Source organism: Populus euphratica, unplaced genomic scaffold (genome assembly GCF_000495115.2).
Source record: "Populus euphratica unplaced genomic scaffold, PopEup_1.0 scaffold30.1, whole genome shotgun sequence".
Classification (NCBI taxonomy): domain Eukaryota; kingdom Viridiplantae; phylum Streptophyta; class Magnoliopsida; order Malpighiales; family Salicaceae; genus Populus; species Populus euphratica.
This window is the reverse complement of record NW_011499869.1, coordinates 1058548-1081543: the sequence shown is the minus strand read 5'-3', so window position 1 is coordinate 1081543 and position 22996 is coordinate 1058548. Positions and strand designations below refer to the sequence as shown.

The following is a 22996-nucleotide window of genomic DNA, read 5'->3' as shown; positions in this document are numbered from 1 at the left end:
ATTTGATATGGTATCAGAGTCTTGATAACTAAATGGTCATGAATTCAAATCTCATCATCCCTATTTATTTGATAAAAATTAAGCACAAGATAATATAAGTATGTGCAAGTTTGAAGCTTAAAAGGCTTTCACTTGAGCAGATGTTTTAGAGAATAATATAAATTATATCCTAAAACTTCACCTAATAGCTTAAGTTATTAGGTTGAGATGGTTTTTTAATATATGATTACTATAAAAATATAACTTTAAATAATATAACCGAAAAGAATATAATTAAATAAAAAGTGGCATGATCGGTTAAAAAACTAAAAACTAAAAAAATAGATAAAACATTCTCTTTTTTATTTTGTATAATTTTTTTAAAAAAAAATATTAATTATTTAACTTGTAACACTGATGATATAACTAGTCGTATGTTTTGTCGGAAATTGGAATAGATATGAGACAAGTTAGTGCACCTCTAAGCGGGATCGCCTGGCTAGTCAAATATTATATGTTGTTGGAAATTGGAATGGATAACATGGCTAGTCAATTCTATAGTTTTGTATTTTGGAAACGATCCATGCACCTCTAAGCGGGAATCTCTTGGGAAATCAACTCTGTCATCTTCCTTCCCCACTCTCCACATTTGAATACCTGGGCGTGGTTTTGGGCTACCTTGCTCCTCGCAGCAAAACAAAAAATAAACATCATGTCCTCTCAATATTACTCCTCTATCCATCTCTTCTCTACGGTAGTACCAAGCACACCAAGATCTTCCTTTTCCTCCTCTAACAATATTATCCATCCCCTTCCTCCTCTATCTTTCCCTTCAGGTGAGTAGTTTGCCTAATTAATTCCCTAATCGGTCACCTCTTCTTATTCCTTCTGAGTCTCAACGAAACCGCACCGGCAACACGCCAACTTTGTACTTTTGGTGTTTTGTTATTTCTTTTTTCTGCTTAAACTCCATGCGTTTAATTTTGTGGGGTTAATGATGATCCCTCGTGAAGTTTGTCTAGAACCTTGCTGTTAATCAAGGAAAGCGATCATTAGCATTACCTTTACCATTTCAAGATCGTCTTGATCAAATTTCATGCTTTTCTTTGATTTAATCGTGAGAACCACACCAGCAATATATACACTTCTTTTCTTTCTGATCATCTTGGATGGTTTTTGGGTTTATAAACGCCAAAATGCAAATATTAATTGCCCCCGGCTCGCTGTAAAAAATGCCTGTCATATAACAGTACTGGTTACCCTTTTAAACATCTTTCTTTTTCTGCATCCATTCGTACTAATTTCTGTATATATATTTGTTGTTTTCTTGCTTTCATAAACAGAGTGTGTGTTCATATATTCCTACCCAAAAGTGCTATGGTATTTTCTTTTCCTAAAGACTTCCACTAAAATCTAGTACATCGATAATAATATTCAATTTATAAATAAGTAACAACCTACTTATTATTATTATTATTATTATGTTCGGATCAATTTACCATGTAAACCTAATAAACATAAAACACAAACTACTGATTGTTACGACTAAGGGAGGTAGTTATTTGAGGTAACCACCATGGCGTCCTTTTCAATAGGTCTTTGGCTGTATGGGGCTAGAGGCAAGCAAGATAACTTTCATGCTCACTCAAGATGCAGTGCTATATCCAAACCTCGCACTCAAGGTACGCTAGCATCTCTAATAAATTATTATTTAATAGCATTTAATAAGATTATTCCAAAAGTTAGTGAAATTCAAATGTTAATTCATTTAAGTTATTGGAGATAATTGCTGTGCAGGATATGCAGACTTGTTTCATCAACAAAATGGTCTACCATTGATAAACTGGCTTCACAATGTTGTGGAGGAGGACACAGAAGAAGATGCTGCTAAGGTGATATGAAAGTAGTAGCTTTTTTTCTTCTTTTTTTTGTTATAATACTATTTTATGCACTAAAAAATAAAAACTCAGTATGAGATTCTTTTCATTTGTTTTTATTGTTGAAAAAAAAAAAGGTTTCTGTAGCTAAGGAAATAGACGAGCATGTCAAAACTATTAAAGCAATGCTGGAAATGATGGACGATGGAGAGATAAGCATCTCAGCTTATGACACCGCATGGGTTGCTCTTGTGGAAGACATTAACGGGAGTGGTCTTCCTCAATTCCCATCTAGCCTTCAGTGGATTGCAAACAATCAGCTTCCAGATGGTTCATGGGGTGATGCTGAAATATTTTTGGCGCATGATAGGTTGATTAATACGCTAGCATGTGTTGTCGCATTGAAATCATGGAATTTACATCAAGAAAAATGTGAAAAAGGTTAGTAGCCCAGTCCAGAAATCGCTGTGTTCCAGGGTAGCATGCAGGATCGATTTTCTCCACCCGAGTGTATTCATGATAAGCTAACATGGCACCCGCTTCATCATTATATCAGGTATGTTATTCTTTAGAGACAACTTATGCAAGCTTGAAGATGAAAACGCTGAGCACATGCCTATTGGATTTGAAGTTGCTTTCCCTTCACTGCTCGAGATAGCTAAAAAATTAGACATCGAAGTTCCTTATGATTCTCCTGTCCTGCAAGAGATTTATGCCAGTAGAAATTTAAAGCTGACAAGGTTGCTTCATCACACAAACTTCAGTCATAATTGTGTTTCCTAGCTTTCCTGTATATTATATGATAATTGAACTAAAGCGGTCACATGCATCTTCTTACTATTTTGCAAAGTACACAGGAACCTGGTTATCATTTCCTGTATGTAATGCAACTATTGTGTGTGTGTGTGTGTGTGGATAGGATACGCAAGGACATGATGCACAATGTGCCCACAACACTACTCTATAGCTTAGAAGGAATGCCAGGCCTGGAATGGAAAAGGCTTCTAAAATTACAGAGCCAAGATGGGTCATTCTTGTTCTCCCCATCCTCCACTGCCTTCGCACTCAGTCAACCTAAAGATACAAACTGCATGGAATATTTAAATAAGGCGGTCCAAAGATTCGAATGGGGAGGTAAAGTGCTTTAATTATTCCCGTTCTTGACTAGAAATCATTTACTTTGAGGATCACATGCTTAATTCTATCTGTTTAACCACTTTTTAGTTCCCAATGTCTACCCGGTTGACTTATTTGAGCACATATGGGCCGTGGATCGTTTGCAGCGCTTGGGAATATCAAGATATTTCGAGTCCCAGATAGACGAATGTGTCACTTATATTCATAGGTATATTTCTTTTTTCTACATAGAGAATTGAAATGCACGAAATGTGTAAGAAAACCATTTACTTTTCTAAAATGGTATTTAAATTTACTTCAGAAATTGGACTGAAGATGGCATTTGCTGGGCAAGAAACTCTGAGTTCCATGATATTGATGACACAGCCATGGGATTCAGGGTACTAAGATTAAATGGGCACCATGTTTCTGCTGGTAAATCTATTTACGACAAAAAAAAAAAAAAAGAAACATTTCCAATTACTGTTATATATAATCCTGGCATTTTCTTTTATATTTGATAGACGTGTTCAAGCATTTTGAGAAAGGCGGTGAATTTTTCTGCTTTGCGGGGCAGTCAACAGCGGCAGTAACAGGAATGTTCAACCTGTATAGAGCTTCTCAGCTGCTGTTTCCGGGAGAGAAGATCCTTGAGAAGGCCAAGGAATTCTCATTCAAATTCCTAAGAGAAAAACAAGCTGCTAATGAACTTCTAGATAAATGGATTATAACGAAGGACTTACCTGGCGAGGTATCGTCTAAAACTTGATATTTGCTGTACTCTTTGAGCCAATTTTATCAATCTTGCAGCACAAGCAAGTAAAAATTGTATAGAGTACTAATTTATTTTATACTTAATTAAGAGCACCTTTGCTCACCATGGTTATTAAACCCATGGTGTACCTTATTTATCTAGGGTGGTATTTTTGGATTTTTTTAAAATTATTTCAAAAGTTGATTTAAAAAAATAAATTAGTCGTTTAAATTTGAATAAGATTTGATCTGGTTAATTTTAATTTATCTTATGCTTAAGAGCACCTTGCTCACCATGGTTACTAAACCCACTGGGTTTCTTGGGTTTCTTTTTAAAAAAAAAATTGAAAGTTGAGTAAAAAAAAATCAAGTTAACAACTATGCTGCTCCCCTTCGTTCTACACTGCAATTAATTTTATAGACTTTAAATTTATTTATAATATATAGGTGGGATTTGCATTGGAAATTCCATGGCGTGCGAGCTTGCCTCGCGTGGAGTCGAGATTCTATATAGAACAGTATGGTGGTGAAGATGACGTATGGATTGGGAAGACCCTTTACAGGTTACACACTCAAGTTGTAATCTTTTTTATTTAGGCTTGATTCTTAATTACTGAGAGGCACTCAGACATATAATGGCTGCTAAATTTATAAATAGTGTAGTATATGCCTTTTTCTTTTTCTTTTTTACAATAATATACGTTGAATTTTCCAAAGTTCTTCCTCCTTGATACTAGCAAATAAGGAAAAAATTCTTTGACGAGGAGGAAGTAAAGACATCAATTAAATAAAAAACACAAAATAATTATATATAAGCAAAAAAAAGTTGTAGATGCAACCACTAAATTCATAAATTTTATTTTTCTAAAAATAATAATAATCAAGTTTATCTTCTTAGGAGGTTTATAAAGCTTTAAATAGATCAAAAACCTTACCTTAACTAGAAAATAAAAAAAAATCCAAGATTACAAAGAAAAGAACTATAAAAACTAAAAATAACAAGTTCAATCACAAAAACTGTCAAAATCAGGGCCTCGAAGGGAGTTTTGTGATATCTAAAAATTAGACGGTCTTTATAGTGATGCATTAGATATTTTAAGGAAAACAACCCCTATAATATCCTATAAAAATTTAAAGACGATCTAACGGTTGGATAAAAAGTTATTGCCTTCTTTATCTGTTATTTTAGTATAATGCAATCTCTTGTTAGGCCTAAACATGTCTCGCTGGTCCTAGGTCATCCACATCATTTATATGGTGCAGATCTTCATCTAGTTATGGCAGACCCACACATAATTGCTCAGATTCACTTGTTATCGCAAGTCCAACTACATTATTCTTTCTAGGTAAGAGAGAACTCGTTTTTGATTTCCATTCCTCCTCCAAATAAAAAGTCAAGTATTGGACATTGAAGACATCATAGTCTTCAAGTGATGGGGAAAACGAATCTTATAAGCATTATCATTAATCTTCTGCAATACCTCACAAAGACCTATCTTTATTTCCTTGAATTACTAGCTACACTCACCCACTAGAAACTTGTCACATGTAAGGACTACTCATACCAAATCACAACCTTAAACACCACTCTCCTATAATAAGTATCAATGAGGGACTTATACATTGTGTTATTACGCTAATTGTCTATTTGATCTACTCATGAATGTCATGCAAGTAATTTGTCATATTAATAGCTTGGATGTTTAATCGTCTGATACGAGGAACAAGATTTAACTCACTACTTCTCCACTATTAAAGACCTTTGATACGCTTCTAACATTGTTCACGAAGACTGAAGACACAAAACATCCTGAATTGATTGTCACAGGCCACTAAAGTACTGTGCCACCAAATCATTTCTTGAAACCAGTTGGTAAAACTCATCAATGTAGTCATTGACATATTTACCTTCTTGTTTCAATGTGTGGAGTCTTTGGTATAAAGTTCATAAGTAACCAAAATGAAAAAATTAAGTGATCTCTCATCTGCTTCTTTATTTTTTTCCTAGTCATTGATTCTAGCTTTCCTTTGTTTCTCTCTTATCTTCTTCAACTTCTCCCACCAAACAGATGCCCTGCCCATTAAACTAATTACAACTAACTCCATTCATATATGTTAAGGCACATCCTAATGTTAAAAAATCTATTCAATCCCATTTGACTAGTCTATGAATTCTTCTGCCTGTAAAATCCCTGAAAACTTAAGAATTTTGATACAAAATTCAAAATCCCCAATTATGTTCTCATCTGAATCCACCTTAGATTTTTAGTACTAGTCAGGGACCTATTATCAAAGATAATAATTAAGCAAAGAACACATAATAATTGCATGGGCAAAAAGGATCGTAGATATGAGCCTCAAATTCATAAGTTTTATTTTTCTCAAAATAATGATAATCAAGTCTGTTTTTTTTAAAGGTTTACAAAGCCTTAAATAGGTTCGAAAGGAAAAAAAATCCAAAATTACAAAGGAAAGAAGTAGAAAATTTAAAAATAGTATGAAATCCAAAAATAACAAGGAAAATAAAACAAAAAACTACCAAAACTATAGCCTCAAGGCGAGATTTATGATATCTAAAGATCGTATGGTTACCATAGCGACGCATTGGATACTATAAAAAACCAACCTTCATATTCTCCTGTAATAATTTGAGCATGATCCAATTATCAAATCAAAATTTATAATTTTTTTAACCTTTTATTTTAATCTAGTATGAAATCTCTTATTGAATATAGATCTATTTCAATGGTTCTAAGTCATTCATATAATCTATCAAGTGCGAATATTCATCTAGTTAGGACAGATCCATATATGATTACTCAGAATTACTCGTTATCGCAGGCATGATTCTTTGGTGATTTTTTTAAAAGAATAAAGATATTTCTTTTTCTAAGAAAAAGATGTTTCAATAATAAATGGATATAATAACAATTTAATTAACTAATAAAATTCAGTTATAATTTGAAACATTTAGTTAAAATATTTAGCAAAATGTAAAATCATAGCCCGTTTTGAAAAGTTGATTTTGCAACTATTTGAAAAAAAATCAGAAAGTATAAAGATAATAAATAGCTTTGAAATATTCCAAGACGCATTATAAAATCCGTCATCAAAAAGCTGTTGGCGTGGTTACTTGGATTTGGCGTGCTCTTCATTTTAACTATAAAATTAGAATATGTAATTGTTGCTAATTACAAGATAATTGCCATCGTCCAATTATTAGGATCTTTTTAACGCAGAATGCCATATGTAAACAACAATGAGTGTCTCCAGCTGGCAAGATTAGACTACAACAACTGCCAAGCATTACATCGCATTGAATGGGCCAATTTTCAAAAGTAAGTGTCCAAGACAGCACCAAATCTTCAATTATAATGCAACCAACCCCTTAAAGAGTTGATTAGCATATATTCTATAAAATATTGATTTGCAGGTGGTATGAAGAATGCAATCTAACAGATTTTGGGATAAGCAGAAAAACCCTTCTCTCCTGTTATTTTTTGGCAGCAGCCAGTGTATTTGAGCCGGAAAGGTCCAATGAGCGAGTTGCATGGGCTAAGACTACGATCCTGCTCGAGATGATCCACTCTTATTTCCACCAGGATAATGACAGTTCTGGTGCTCAGAGGAGAACTTTCGTACATGAATTCAGCACCGGTATTAGCATTAATGGAAGGTAAATTTACTGATCCATAAATAATTAACATTCTTCACTGTCTTAAGCTTAATTATCATCAGTTAAGGTTAATTACATTGCATTATCAGCAGACGAAGATGGGCAGCCGATCGATTTAGCAAGTTAACCTCTTGTTGACTTTTAGGAAGCCAACAAAGATGAAGAAAACAAATTACATATAATAATAGCACCGAGGAGAATTTCAAAGTGCTTTAACTTTTGTCACCACATTGACGAGAAACACAAGAGGCCGTCCACTCTTGTCTATCTCATCAACTTACTGTACCATATGCCTTTCTTCTAACAGATTAAATAATATCATTTTTATTCTCATTTTCTTATGTATTTACTAAATTATTAAACTATATTATGCATGGTAATTTTTATTTGCACAAAATTATCTTGATTTTGATGGAGATCTAATATGTATAATCTAGCATCATTTTTGTATGCAACCTGCATTAATCAGTTTATGACTCTTAGGTGTACAGGCAAATTGATTGCTGTTAAACCTTAATTGGGTTACGTGATATACAGGAGGTATTTTTTCCCCTCTCCTGCTTGTCTCTAAACCGGCTAGCAAACACATGAGCGCTTGCTAGTTTTGAATATAATGTCAATGTGCCTTTCTTTTGATAAAATAATAACAATTTGCTTAAGGTTCAAGGAAAGGAAATTGATTGTTTATGTGTGATTCTTGTGTGTCGCAGGAGGTCGGGTACAAAGAAGACAAGGAAGGAACTCGTTAAGATGCTGCTCGGAACCCTAAATCAGCTCTCTTTTGGCGCATTGGAGGTTCATGGTCGAGACATTAGCCACAGTTTGCGTCATGCTGTGAGTTGCTAACTGAATATAATATGAGCAAAATGAACATTAAAAATATGTTACTCTATTCCAGTATGCCTAAATATAGACTAGTACAAGTTCCAATGTTCTAATTCAACTGTGTTTTCTTTTCCCTAACAAATATATGTAGTGGGAAAGGTGGCTCTTGAGCTGGGAATTGGAAGGAGATAGACGCCGAGGGGAAGCAGAACTACTGGTGCAGACAATAAACCTTACGGCTGGCTATAAGGTCTCTGAGGAGCTCTTGGTCTATCATCCTCAATATGAACAGCTCGCCGACCTGGCAAACAGAATATGCTATCAACTTGGTCATTACCAGAAGAACAAGGTTAGTGAAAGAGACTAGCTAGAGCACCCTTACGAATTTCTTAAAAGCATTTTAATTTGGCTGCATACATACTTCTCTTTGGCATCTTAAATAAATGTTTATGCATTATGTTATGCCAGTGTCGTTTTCCTTAAGGGATTCTGTTATGGTCCATTTAAGAAGCACAATGTCACTTAGGGACTCGTATTGGTCATTCAATCGTCCCTCGCAAACCTTGCTACTGCCATGTACACCGTACAAGGATAGTTTACAATAAACAGTTAAAGAAGAGAAATGGGGATCGACTGCTGAAGTGATATTAACTGAATGATCTCTTCCTACATGAGATGACAAACGCTTCTCTCAACGGATTCTGACAAGGTTATCAAAGAGCAGTTAGAATGCTTAGACTGATATAACTTGGGTGCGGTTTCTCACAAAAAGAGTGCTGTGGGGGCGGGGTCTGCATCTCCGAAAATATCAACTGGACGCAAACACTACTAAAAACAGGGGCTATTAGCATCTGAATTTAGCAACGGATAATTCCGTTGCTAAATTCAGCAACAGATTACATATATATTATTTTTTTAATGTTAGTAACGGATTTTAGTAACGGAAAATCCGTTGCAAACTTTACGTTGAATTTAGCAACGGATTTTCTGTTGGTAATTAAAAAAATAATTATTTAAATTTTAATATAAAACCAAAATTACGAACATCGTTGATTATACTTACTAGGATAAAATCTCAACCGTTTGTTTTTTGCTGGCTTTGGTAAATCTACATCAGTACTCTCCCCCCACACCGAAATGCAAACAGAGACCAATTAACAAAATCAACAGATGAAAATTAATGAACTTTCACTCTGCCAGTCTCCTTCATCCCTAATAACATCGATCCAATACTGTAGAAAAATCACCCTCTCTTCATCGATTTGATTTTCCTTTATCCCAAACATTTCATCTTTTTCGTGTCTTCAGCACCCGTAATTCTTCTCCTTCATCTTCTTCTCTTTCATCTGCACAGTTTCAATCTTTCTCTGTAAACCACCAAAACCACAGACCCATGGCAACATCGAACCAGACCCAGCATTATCACTATCGAACATGCTGATTTACCCCTTCTCATTGTAAACGGGTTGGGTTTTTCACGCTTTTCTTCAATAGTTCAGGTAATTGAAAATTTAGGGTTTTTGTTTTTCTTTGTTGCAATTTAACTTACACTAAAAATCTTTCACCTAATTTTTCCAATCTCAGGTTTTTTTCTGTCCTGCAGATCCATCTCGGTCACTTGTAACTGAAGAACACAGGTAACATTTTTTTTTCTCGATACTTTGAATGCTGGTTTTAGGCTATTAATTTGATAATATAAGGGTTTATGAAATGTTTTTAACATAATCTATAACTTAATTATGCATGTTTAATTGAAAATTTATCAAAACCCCCAATTTAATTTTTAGGGTTATAGTTCATAAATTGAATGTCTTTAGGCTACTGGACTAATGCTTGTAATTCATATGTTTGGAAAAGAGTGATCGATGGAAATTATGCATTAGTTCAATTTCTTTGCTTTCACTGAGATGTACCCTGTTGCTTCAACTTTTTATCTTGTAATGCTCTACTTCTATAATTTTTAAGTGTTACAGCAGCGTATGGATGCTATTAAAATCTATAGAGTCTAGCAACTAGTTAACCTGTGATGATTTTCTTCTTCTGTAGTAGTCCAAGTGCTTCTTTTCTTCTTCTTGTAATTTGATTGAGCATGCTTGCAAAGTTTTAGTGCTGCCTTTTAGTCACAGCCAATCCAACTTACTAGGATGTGGTGGTTGCTGATTTTTGTAAATATTTTTTCAAAATATGCAATTATTAGTTTTAGTTGCAAAACTTATACACACTTATTGTATTCATAAAGTTGTGTTTATTGTGATACATTCATAATTCTGTTTATCTGATTTATGCTGTCACAAGTCAAGGCAGCACACCAACTTCTTAAGACTATTCCACATAGCTATGGGAGTAGGAGGGTTGATGGAGTTCCTGTTTTCAGCAAACAAAATTCAGATATTGCAATAACTACCAAAGACGGGATTAAGTGGTATGTATTGATTCTTTTGTATCAAAATTTAAATATGCATATTTCAATTTTTAGGGCATAGGACTGTTTTTTTTTATTTCCTTATTCAATTCCAGTTTGTATGTTGGTTATATTCAATTAACTTTTCAGGACATAGAACTGTATTTTTCTTTTCCTTATTCAATTGTAGTTTGTATATAAAAAAATTAATTGAATGATTTTCTTTCATTGAATCTGATATTAAGTTTCTTTTTAGATGGAAATTATGAGACCAAAATGAAATCTGAAGATGACTAAATAATATATCAATTAACTCCAAATTTATTTTGATTGTTGCTGGGAAATCAGTAGTTCATTGCTGTGAATTCTTAGTCTTGGGACTGATTTTCTCTTGATCTGACTTGTTGTTAGCTAGGTTTATTTATAGCTAAGTTATTTATGCTATACTTTTTGTACCTTGTTGTTCTGCTCTTTGAGTTGAAAAAGCATCTCATTGGAATTTCATTTTATGCAAAGGCTTGGTTTTGTAGAAAAATTATGTCCTAAGCATATAGATTCCTATTAAGTTATAGGTTTTAAGAGATAATAATTAGAGTACATTATAATTTAGTCTATGCATTATTTATGATTTTATAAGTTAGTCATTATGTTTTTGAAAACCATAAGATATAATATTTCATATCAAGGGATTTATGTTGAAAATTAATTTTCATATGAAACTCACTTTAAATCTGTTCTGAAATATGCTCTTTTAACCATGTTTTTTTTTTAAAAAAAAATTCTAACATTATATGCTGGTGGGTGTTTCTTGGGTAGTTCTATGCTTTATTGATGTGCTCTTTCAGCAGTGGTAATTCTAACATTTATTCTTTATTGATAATAAATTTCAAAATAACTTTGTAATCTTGTTCAAGATTGAAAATTTTTAGGTTAGATCTTAGAAGAAAAAAAATTGTTATGACAAAACAATTGCCATGAAAATATAAAAACTAAACAGTACTTTAACTTGGATATTCTTTTTGTTTTTCATAGTTGAACTTACATTTGTTTTAAAGACTAGCAATTGATATAGGTGGATAGGTATAACATACTGTTTATGTTTTTTACTTTTCCAGCAGTATAAATGGCTTATTGGATCACAATATAAATCAATAGAGTTGGCTAAGTCTGATTGAGTTGCAACAAGGAAATCTCCACCTTGGGTCATTGATTATTGGGGCTTAGGTAAGTCTATTTTGCTTCATTTTTTTATGGTTGCTTAATTAGATTATGCTTAATTTGTTTGCTGGGCATGCCTATTGTAATCTTTTCAATTAATTGGAACTCTGCTTTTCATTGGGATTAGATTATTCATATTTAAATTTATTTTCCTTGTAGATCCTAGGTTTGGAGGTTTATGTGAACATGATGCTGGGATTATATTCAATTAACTTTTCTAGCCATAGTGCTGTCCTTTTTATTTCTGCTTTTACATATTGCTCCCTAAAGTTCATGTTTTTAGTAATTTTCCTCTTAAAAAGAATAAGAACAAGCCTCGGTCTTCTTTATTTAATTTCAAAACCATGAAGGCATTTAGAGGGCCAAATTCCATTTTGATTATTTGGTTAGACAACATATTTTAATTTAAATGATTGTTTAAGTACTAGTAGTTAAAACAGTATGCTTATTTATAAAAATACTTATTGGTGTTATCATGTTAATTAGATTAACATGGATGATCGATCGTGGATGTATCGTCGTCTTATGGATGGTCGTCTTCGTCCTGAATACATTACAGGTGTTAGAAGATTTATCAATTTTGCCTTTTCAATTGATAAAAATATATCTGGGGGGAAAATTAGATGTCCTTGTGTTAGGTGCAAAAATCAAAAGTTTTTAAAGGAAGATGATGTTTGTAAGCATCTATTGACAAAAGGTTTTTTACCTTGTTATGAAAATTGGACTGTACATGGGGAGCCTTATGTCGCACAACCAATATTGGCTGGACCTTCATCGGTTGGAATTAGTCATGTTGTGAATGATGTTTGTCTACAAAATCCATATAGGAATCTGGTCATAGATGCAATGGGGGTTGGTGATGCATACTATAATGATAATGTGTTTAGTCCTGTAGTGGCAGAGGAACTTCCAAATCCGGAGGCAACTAAATTTTTTCAGCTTTTGAAAGCTGCGGAGGAGCCTTTGTGGGATGGGTGTACCAAGCAATCCAAATTATCTGCTTGTGTACAATTGCTTAATATGAAGTCAACTTTAAATTTGACTCAAACTGCCTTCAACAAGTTTATTGATTTTACAAAAAGTTGCATGCCTAATGATGAAAATTTGGTATCCAATTTTTATGATGCCAAGAAATTTATGCGGCCACTTGGACTTGGTTATGAGAAATATGATGTGTGTCCTAATTACTGTATGCTATACTATGGAGTAGATGCTATGAAAATTAATTGTGATTTTTGTGGAAGTTCACGATACAAACCTAAAAATCCTACTAGCAAAGGTTCCAATAAGGCTGAGAAGCAACTCCGATACTTTCCCTTGACACCAAGGCTTCAGAGACTGTTCATGTCTCCATATCATGCCAAAGATATGACATGGCATCATTTTCATACGTCAGATAATGGGGTTATGGTGCACCCATCTGATGGGGAGGCATGGAAGGAGTTTAATCGTGTCCACTTAAGCTTTGCATCAGATCCGAGAAATGTTCGGTTAGGGTTATGCACTGATGGGTTTTGTCCATTTGACATGTCTTCAAATACATACTCTTGTTGGCCAGTAATTGTTACTGTTTATAATTTGCCTCCGTGGAAGTGCATGACTAGACCATTCATGTTTTTGACAATGATGATTCCTGGGCCAAAGAATCCAGGGAAAAAGCTTGATATTTTCTTAAGGCCTTTAATTGATGAGTTAAAGAATTTGTGGTCAGTTGGTGTTGAAACATATGATGTATACAGAAAGGAAAATTTCCAATTAAGGGCAGCTTTGATGTGGACCATTAGTGACTTTCCAGCATATGGTATGTTATCAGGGTGGAGTACTCATGGAAATCTGTCTTGTCCTTATTGTATGGAGCATAGCAAGGCTTTTAGATTAAAAAATGGAGGGAAAACAACATTTTTTGATTGTCATCGACGATTCCTACCCATGAACCACCCATATAGATGTCAATCTGATAAGTTTTTGAAAGGAGTAATTGAAAGGCTCCCTCCTTTACCTTGTCCATCTGGTTTGGAAATGTTAAATGAAGTGTCCAAGTATACTGAGGGACATAATGGAAGTTCATCATGTAATGATAAAATTCCTGGCTTTGGTGTTAAACACAATTGGGTGAAGAAGAGCATTTTCTGGGAGCTTCCATATTGGCATACAAATTTGATTCGTCATAATCTTGATGTCATGCATATTGAGAAAAATGTCTTCGACAATATTTTTTATACAGTAATGGATTGTCCTAATAGAAGTAAGGATAATTTAAAGGCTAGGTTGGACATTCAATTATATTGTAAGAAGCCAAATCTGCATTTGCAACAAGATATGAGTGGTCGGGTTTACAAACCTAAAGGCACTTATTGTCTACACAAGAAACAACAACAAGAAGTTTTGTCATGGTTGAAGGAATTATCATTTCCTGATGGTTATGCTTCAAGCATTTCACGATGTGTGAAAGAGGCACAATGTAAGGTTTCGGGGATGAAGAGTCATGATTGTCATGTCTTCATTCAAAGACTTCTTCCAACTGCTTTCCGACCTTACTTACCTAGGCCACTATGGGAGGCATTAACTGAACTGTCTGTATTTTTTCGAGATATTTGTACAACAAATTTAAATGCCCAGCATATGGAGTTAATGCAGATGAATATAATTGAAATAATGTGCAAACTTGAAAGGATTTTTCCTCCATCCTTCTTTGACTCCATGGAACACTTGATGATACATCTACCTTATGAGGCAAAAGTTGGTGGACCAGTTCAATATCGATGGATGTATCCATTTGAACGGTATGCTTTTATACTATGTTAATTTTATTCCCTTTTTATTTTAAAAAATAAACTAATATTAAGAAATGATATAGGTATATGTTTTATTTGAAGAAGAAAGTGACCAATAAAGCTAAAGTTGAGGGTTCCATATGTGAAGCATACTTGATTGATGAAATCACCAATTTTGCATCTCATTATTTTGGTGATGACGTGCAAACAATTTGGAATCGAGTTCCACGGAATGATGATGGTGGCCTTAACATTGTAGATGGATGTCTCTCTATTTTTTCCTATCCAGGGAAAAAATTATCCAAAAGATTTTATAGAAGACAGTTGTCCCATGCTGAAATGCAAGTTGCACATAACTATGTGATATTCAATTGTCAAGAACTTAAGCCTTATTTAGAGTAAGTATAAAATATTATTTTGTACTTAATTTATAATAATCTGTTATTAACTTTAATATTTGAAAATTTTAGGCAATGTCGTCAAGAGCTAAAGTCACAACAACCACATGTGAGTGATGTTGAAATTGAAAAATTATGCGAAGAGATCTTTCCAAATTGGTTAAAAAATAATGTAAGTATACATAAGTATTTATATTTTATGTCAATTAGTTACTTTAAAAAGATTACTAATCTCTTTTAAATCACTATTTCTTATGAAGTTAACTATTATGCTAGGTGGAATACCAATGTAACGGAATTGGAAATCAACTCTTTGGACTTGCTATGGGGCCTTCAACTTCAGTGAAATGTTATAATGGGTATTATGTGAATGGTTTTAAATTTCATACTCAAAGTTATGGGCGTTTTAAAAAGACAATGAATAGTGGAGTTTGTGTGAAGGGAAGTTGCTATGATAATAATGAACGTGATTATTATGGAATGCTTAAAGAAGTTGTTCGGCTCAAATACTTGGGGAGTAAGTGCAAGTTATTTATGTTTAAATGTAATTGGTATGATACAAAGCGAGGGATTAGGGTACATCGTTCGAATGGTTTGGTTGAAATCAAGCATACATCTCGACTACATGGAAATGAAGATTTTGTTCTAGCACAACAATGTCAACAAGTCTACTATACATATCCGCCTGGTAATAAATCATCTGAATGGTGGACGGTTATTAAGACTACTGCTAGAAGTCGTTATAATGTTGACATGGGTGAATTTATTGAAGATGCCAACAATGTGCGATCATTTGATGTTGATCAATCAGATGAGATTTATCAACCATGTCGTGTCCTTCCTACCCAAACACTTGATGATCAAAATATACTTGTTGAATCATCTTATTATGAAGAAATCAGTCAACATGAATTGCTTCAACTTGACATAAATTGGGGAAACAATGAAGAAGAAGAAGAAGATGATGATGATGATGATGATGATGGCGATGGCGATGGTGATGGTGATGACGATGATTCTTATGGTGGTGGTGATGACAACGATGAAAACATGGTTTTGTGTGATAATGATGACATGGTTAGCAGTGATGATAATAATGAGTAGCATAGGTTAATTATATTTCGTAGTATATGTAATGAATATTTTTTTTTATATGTATGATGATTTTATATTATTTGATAATATTTAGGCTTTCAATGTTTTTTCTTTATTATTTTATTGAAGTGTGTGTTATGGATGACATTACATGTATTATTTTCATTGACCTTTGAAACCATTTCTAACCTTTGAAGTATCAATCTTTAAATTGCGATTCTGATGTTATAGTTTATTTTGTGATTTGTTAATTGGCTTTTGACAATATAAACTTCATGGCTGATTTTTATTATTCCAATGAATGCTTAATGAAATGGTCTTGATGTTATTTATATATTTGTTGTTGTTACAGTAATTATTTTATTTGAAGTATAATATTTTTTGAAGTTATGACTATTACGTTGACTATGAGCTAATTTATTGCAATGAATGCTTAATGAGATTTAACAGTTTGTTTTTATTCTAGTTATGGCACTCTTGGAAAAATATCTGTGAATTTTTTGTTATTGAAAGTTTGACTATGAGCTAATTTATTGTTATGTTGTATATATTCATATGATAATGTTTATGTTTTTTCTTGTTTTTAGCATGCCTCGACGAGGATCCATATTAGATTCTAGGAGTGATAGGTCCACTTCAAGGAGTGACAGGTCCACTTCATCCAAATCATTTCAAACTACATCAAGGCATAATAACAAAGGATCTACATTTCAGCAACTTGTGTATCAAAATGCAAATGAGTGTTATATACCTACTTTGGGGAGTACACATCCTCCTCAATGTGATTATGGGAGGGTTGAAGCATATCAATTTTGTGAGGGCTTTCGCTTCCAAGATTTGCTTCAAACTCAAGGAGGTTTCCCTCGAGATAACCAACTTATTTATGGAGGACATAATTCATATAGGAGTTATGGGAGAGTTGATGGTGATGGTGATGATGTGAACATTAGAGATAAAGATGAGGGAGACGGTAGTAATGAGAGAGGTGTATGTGATGAGGATGCAGATGGTGTGCCATCAAACCACGGTTCAACATCTTCTCCATACAATTATGATCAAAATGTTAAAAGGAAGGGTTTTGACACACCAATGGATCCAATTACAAGAAAAAAAGAGCTTTGTTTATATGGAACAACAGAGTAAGTTTAAATTTTTAAAAATTAACTGAAAAAAATTATATTTTCAGGTATGAAAAAAATTACTTATTATTATGTAATTATTTGTTTACTATAAGTTTGTTATTATATATTTTCAGGTTCAATAACGCATCGTGTGGACGTGCAATCAGAGATATTTTGAGGTCCAATTTTAAAGGAGCATGGCACTCTTGGGAAAAAGTAGATTCAATGTGCAGGGATGAACTCTTTAAAGAGTTTAAGGTAAGAACCAACACTAATTGTCATTTTTTTTTTAAATTTTGATCACTTTAATATATCATTATGAAAATTTGTTCTTATTTCTTGTTTACTCTTTAATATCATTTAATTTCTTTAATTATTATATCATCTTGCAAATTCGGAACAAGATAACAATATGATTAATTTTTTATATAATTTGAAATTTTGTGCACTCTTTTAACTTGGTATATATATTATTTGGTAGAAAAAATATTCCTTTCCTGAGGAAGATGAGTCGATTGCTCGTAATATTTGGGAAGATAAGGCTAGGATAGCTTTGAATCAGCAATTGACACGAGCTCGCAAGAAAGCCATGTCAAAAGAAAACACTACAAATATTATAGATTGCCTTGATAAAGGTCCTGCTTGGATAAACAATGATGACTGGAATCAAATGATCAAAGATGTTTGGTCCACCCCTGAATTTCAAAGGAGGTCTGAATCTGCTAAGAGGAATCGATTAACCAAAACAGATGGTAAAATAAGCACTCATTCTGGAGGAACAGTGTCATTTGCATCATATCGAGCTAACATGGTAATGATTTTTTTTTTATTATGCTTAAGATAATGAATTAAATTTTATATATTTATCTTTTATAATATTTATTAATCTTGAAAGCAAGAGGAAGCTGGTGGAAAAGAACCTCCATGGGATGATGTCTTTTCAGCTTTGCATCAGAGTACTAAGCAGTCTGGTAGCTTCGTCGACAACAAGTCTAAAAAAGTGGTTGTATGTATTTTTATTTGATTATTTCTTAATATAACTTAAGTATTATTTAACATTCAAATGGATTTATTGATGCATGTATTTTATTTGTAGGAGAATTATAAAAAGGAGATGATTTCAAAGTATGGAACTAATCGAGAAAATCATCCTTCATTTGATGGAGCAGCTTGGTGTGTGGCTTCAGGAGGAGTTACAAAGGGTAGGGTATATGGTGCACCTCGTATGCCAAAATCTATAGTTAGTACAAGTTCTTCATCACATTCCTACTCGGTGGAGTCATCATATCCCAGTTCATCGTATCGAGCGTTGCAACAAGCGATAAAGGATAAAGAAGAGGAGATAAAGAAAAAAGATGATTTTATTCTTGAAATGAAACGGCAGATGGATTCTATGCAAGAATATCTTGTGAACAATCTTGGATACCGTGGTGGGACATCAAATATTGGCCAAGGTATGCCTTCACCTATGGCTCCCCGGATAATGACACCTATGGGTCCCACACCTCAACCACTTTATCGACCTACACCTCGATCACTATATCCTGATCAATCTTGTGTCGATCCCCAATATCATGGTTCGTCTTCGTAACCACCACCATGATTGTATCTTTTGTTATTTTTTTTTAATTGTATTTCGACATAATTGTATTAATGCAAGTTTGACTAAATTTTTATAATATGAATATTATTTTTATTTTATTTTTTATTAGTTATACAATTATTTTTAAAATTAATTTATATTGGTTATATGTATTCTACAACTTTCAAAATATCTATAAATAATTAATTAAACAAATTAAAAATCATTTCAATAAATAAATAAAAATTAATTTAATAAAATTAATATACTCAGCAAATTCCCAAAATAAGCAACGGAATTTCCGTTGTTGAAAATCCGTTGCTAATTGTAAGCAACGGAATTTCCGTTGCTGGGAAATCAGCAACGGATATATCCGTTGCTAAAGAATCAGCAACGACAAATCTGCATCCGAAATTTGTCGTTGCTGATTCTGTTGCTAAATTATATTAGCAACGGATTTTAGTATTATTTGCAACGGAGTAGTCCGTTGCTAATGACTACATTTTCTAGTAGTGAAATAAGCTTCACAACTTTTTTATACAATTATATATACCATCCTCTTTCTTGTTCGATGAATTTTATATTTCTTCTTAAAATAATCACCCAGCAATTGTTTTTATTCTACGATTTTTTAGGTGCATGACAACGGAAGCTACAGCACTATTACCGGTAGCACTGACAGAATCACAACCCCACAAATAGAATCTGACATGCAAGAACTTATGCAGTTAGTGATCCAAAAGACCTCGGATGGAATAGATGCTAAAATCAAGCAAACATTCCTTCAAGTAGCCAAGAGTTTTTACTATACCGCATTCTGTGATCCTGGGACTATCAACTACCATATAGCTAAAGTGCTTTTTGAGAGAGTGGCTTAGCCTTTATATGTATTTGCATTATAGCCATTTCATCAGTGCTTTCTTGTAAACGAAAACCACAAATGAATAAAATCATTCAATTTCACAGTAAAGATAGGTATATGGTATGCTACACGTAATCCAAGATTATTTTTTTTGGTGTCAGTAAACATGTTTTTTTTTTTTTTAATCTCGGGCTACATGCTGAGCATCAGAAGTGACCAGCAGATTGATTGAATGGTTCAGACATCCAGGTGGTCTATCTGCCGATCTGGATCAAAATGAACGATATGGGACTCGATTAGTTTTTTGATAAATTTTGTCATGCTACCTTCCATGGATTAAAAATGAACGACTTTGGTCGTATTACTCGAGATTTCTTGAACAATATCAATCCCCGAATTCTCAAAAATTTTGAAATAGCCCTCCACCACAATATAGTAATGGTATAGCCAGCGGAAAGCCAACGTTTTTAGGAATTAATCTCAAATTTTTAGAAATCATGTCAAATTCTGTTTAGGGATTAATCTCTTCAACAGTCTTCCCTGATTATATGGATATCCAAAGTGTGCTTTGTGATAGATATTTGTAAACTCTCTCTTAGTGTTCACCCTATCAAATCCAACCCAGACAGAAAGTCTACAGACATGTAAAAACCTAGCGATAACTATGTCTCTCATTCAAAATCATATATAGGAATTAAGACACTTGCCCCCATGTCCAAAATTAACCAACTACATATTTATACGAATAAATTAGATAGTGGACATAAATATATGGTAAGCCACATTAATTGAGCTGATACATAAAGAACGTGGCCCTCTTTTGAAAACTTGTGTTGCAAGGCAGATTGGTTACTTTAATGTTTTCAGTGTAAAAATGGCTGACAATGCCACACAAAACATGTTATAAAGCGAGCTGTGCTTGAAAAAAAGGTGGAGATTCCTAAAATCCCTTATCAAGATATTTGGTGTCTTATTGACGAGAAACTAGATAGGAAATCTCAATCTTTATCTCTAATTTTAATTTAAAAAATTAAGTTATTAAATATAATTAAAATATAATTTATATTATTATTTGAGATGGTGAGATTTGAGTTGATTAACAAGATTCTAATATTATGCTAAAAAAAATTATATTAATCTAGAAACTCAAATTATTAAAGTAATCTTTAAAATATAATTTATATTTTATATTAATTTTGATGTCTATATAAAGAGTCGTACTTTAATTGGCACCAGCAACTTGTATCAAATGTTGCTGACATGAGATAGTTTTATCAACTAGCATAGCTATCAAGTAGCATAGCATCTAGGTATGATTACTTCCAAATTTCCAAGCCTGAATCAAGAGAGATTAACATCGTGAGAGAGGGACAGACATCATGGGTTTGCCCTAACTTAGCAAGTGGGTGTGTGGGTGGGTATGGTAAATTGACCACATTAATTTGCTATGAAGATAATTGTGTTCTCCACTTTTTTGATGAGGTTGTTGCTGCAGAAGTTTCTTCCAAAGTGGAGAGTGAAGAATGGCAGACAAGGTGACATGAAACTGTGTTTTCAAAGTTGATTCTCTTTTTCAGTCAAAATGCATAGTGACAGGAGAAAGTTTTGATTTGTGATCGAAATTTGTGACCATGTGCAATTCGATGTGGGGTTTTTTTTTTTTTTTTTAATTCATGATCAAATGTTACAGTCACAAATCAAGTTGTCACAATTTCGGTTTAAATTCAGTTTGTGAATTGTTTTTCTTTGTGATTGATACGTGACAGAATTAAGAATGATGATGGTGTTATCATCAAAAATAAAAATAAATGATGTTAGTAACAATTATTTGAGAATTATGATAATTTATCAATAATTTCTTTGGAGAATTAATTATATTAAAAAAATCATGATTAATCATCAAAAAAATTTATTTATAGAGATTAATTATATTAGGTTAAACAAAATTATTTTGTAACCTATTTGTGAACACGAGTTCCCTTCAAAAATTCAATTTTTAAATTCCATCCAAATTTTAATTTTTTTTATCACAAAGTTTTCATAAAATAATATTTTTGTGATTAATTTTGGGTTTTTCTATTAAAAAAATCCATAATTTTTTTTTAGTGTTTATACATGTCTCATTAATACCTGAAATTATTACCATATCCCATCAAACAAATCTTGTTCAAATAGTACCCAATATGAACCGAGGACTGTACACGCTCCGAAGCAAGTGATGGGTTCCATGAGGTTGGAAGTGGATCAATCATGGCCATGGCAAATGGTAAAGAAAAGTTTCTTCTTTTTTTTTAATAAATAGAAGATACGTTGATCAAAAAGCAAAGGGAAACATAAGATTTATAAAAATTCATTAAAAAAGAAAAAACTTTAAAACATGAGACCCATCATTGTAAAAGCAGAAGGCATATTGTTTGGACCCGTTTGGGTAAAGCCCTACAGATCACCATCACTGATTTGTGAAAAATTCTTTTGGATAAGAACAATGGCACGTGAAGCTTCTCTTCATGCCTGTTTCTTTGTCGTGCAAGCGGGGAACATGCAAGGGACAGAGGTCCCATCACTGCATCCGCAATGGAATTTGAACTTTAAGTTATGATTTGATATCTACAGGATCATTTTTGTTAAAATTACGATGATTCATAAAATTATATAATTTTATAAATTAATATATATATATAACATGTAAAATTAAATTAAAAAATTAAAAATAATTAAATCCAGTTAAAATTAGTCAAACTCAATAAAATTAGATAAATTTTTAAATTTAACAAAAGTTAAAAAATTAATTATTTTTCTATTTAAGTCCTTCAATACTCTAGTCCACTATCTATAATTAAAAATTTAATTTTATATTTTATTGTGTAATGCTTTCAAAATTTAATTTTATATTGAATTTTTAATTTAATCATATAAAATATCAACACAATAAAATCAGGTTGATTTAATAACAGTTTTAATAACTTATTTAGCTCCAGTTAACTTGATTCAATTAGGAATTTAATTGGATATATTGATATTTTTATTTTTATTTTTATTTTTTTGTATTTTGTCCAACTCTCTACGCTATACAACCTTGTTGATGCATGTATTGATTTATAAACAAATTATTTATTCTAAATTTGTTAATTTTTAGTTAATGAAATTATATTATATTTTTAAGTCATTTAAACCATGTATGAATATGAATTTGTTGATGCATATATTAATTATTTTATTTTTATTTTAATTGTGTTATATTATTATTTATTACTTGACTGAAACTGTCAATATGTAATTAATTAAAATATTATTTTGTAATTTTATAATTTAAATTTAT

At 32.5% G+C, this 22996-nt stretch overlaps 1 protein-coding gene across 1 annotated transcript; it reads left to right on the top strand.

Annotated features, from left to right (window-relative positions):
- The first annotated feature begins 1555 nt into the window (after window positions 1-1555).
- On the top strand, window positions 1556-19693 carry LOC105126849 (ent-copalyl diphosphate synthase, chloroplastic-like). Its single transcript, XM_011027862.1, has 14 exons — window positions 1556-1661; window positions 1777-1871; window positions 1994-2297; window positions 2413-2596; window positions 2776-2990; window positions 3081-3201; window positions 3295-3407; window positions 3497-3723; window positions 4173-4288; window positions 6965-7063; window positions 7159-7401; window positions 8112-8235; window positions 8378-8575; window positions 19451-19693. The coding sequence occupies exons 1-14, from the start codon at window positions 1556-1558 to the stop codon at window positions 19691-19693; spliced, it is 2388 nt and encodes a 795-aa protein (XP_011026164.1).
- Window positions 19694-22996: the final 3303 nt, after the last annotated feature.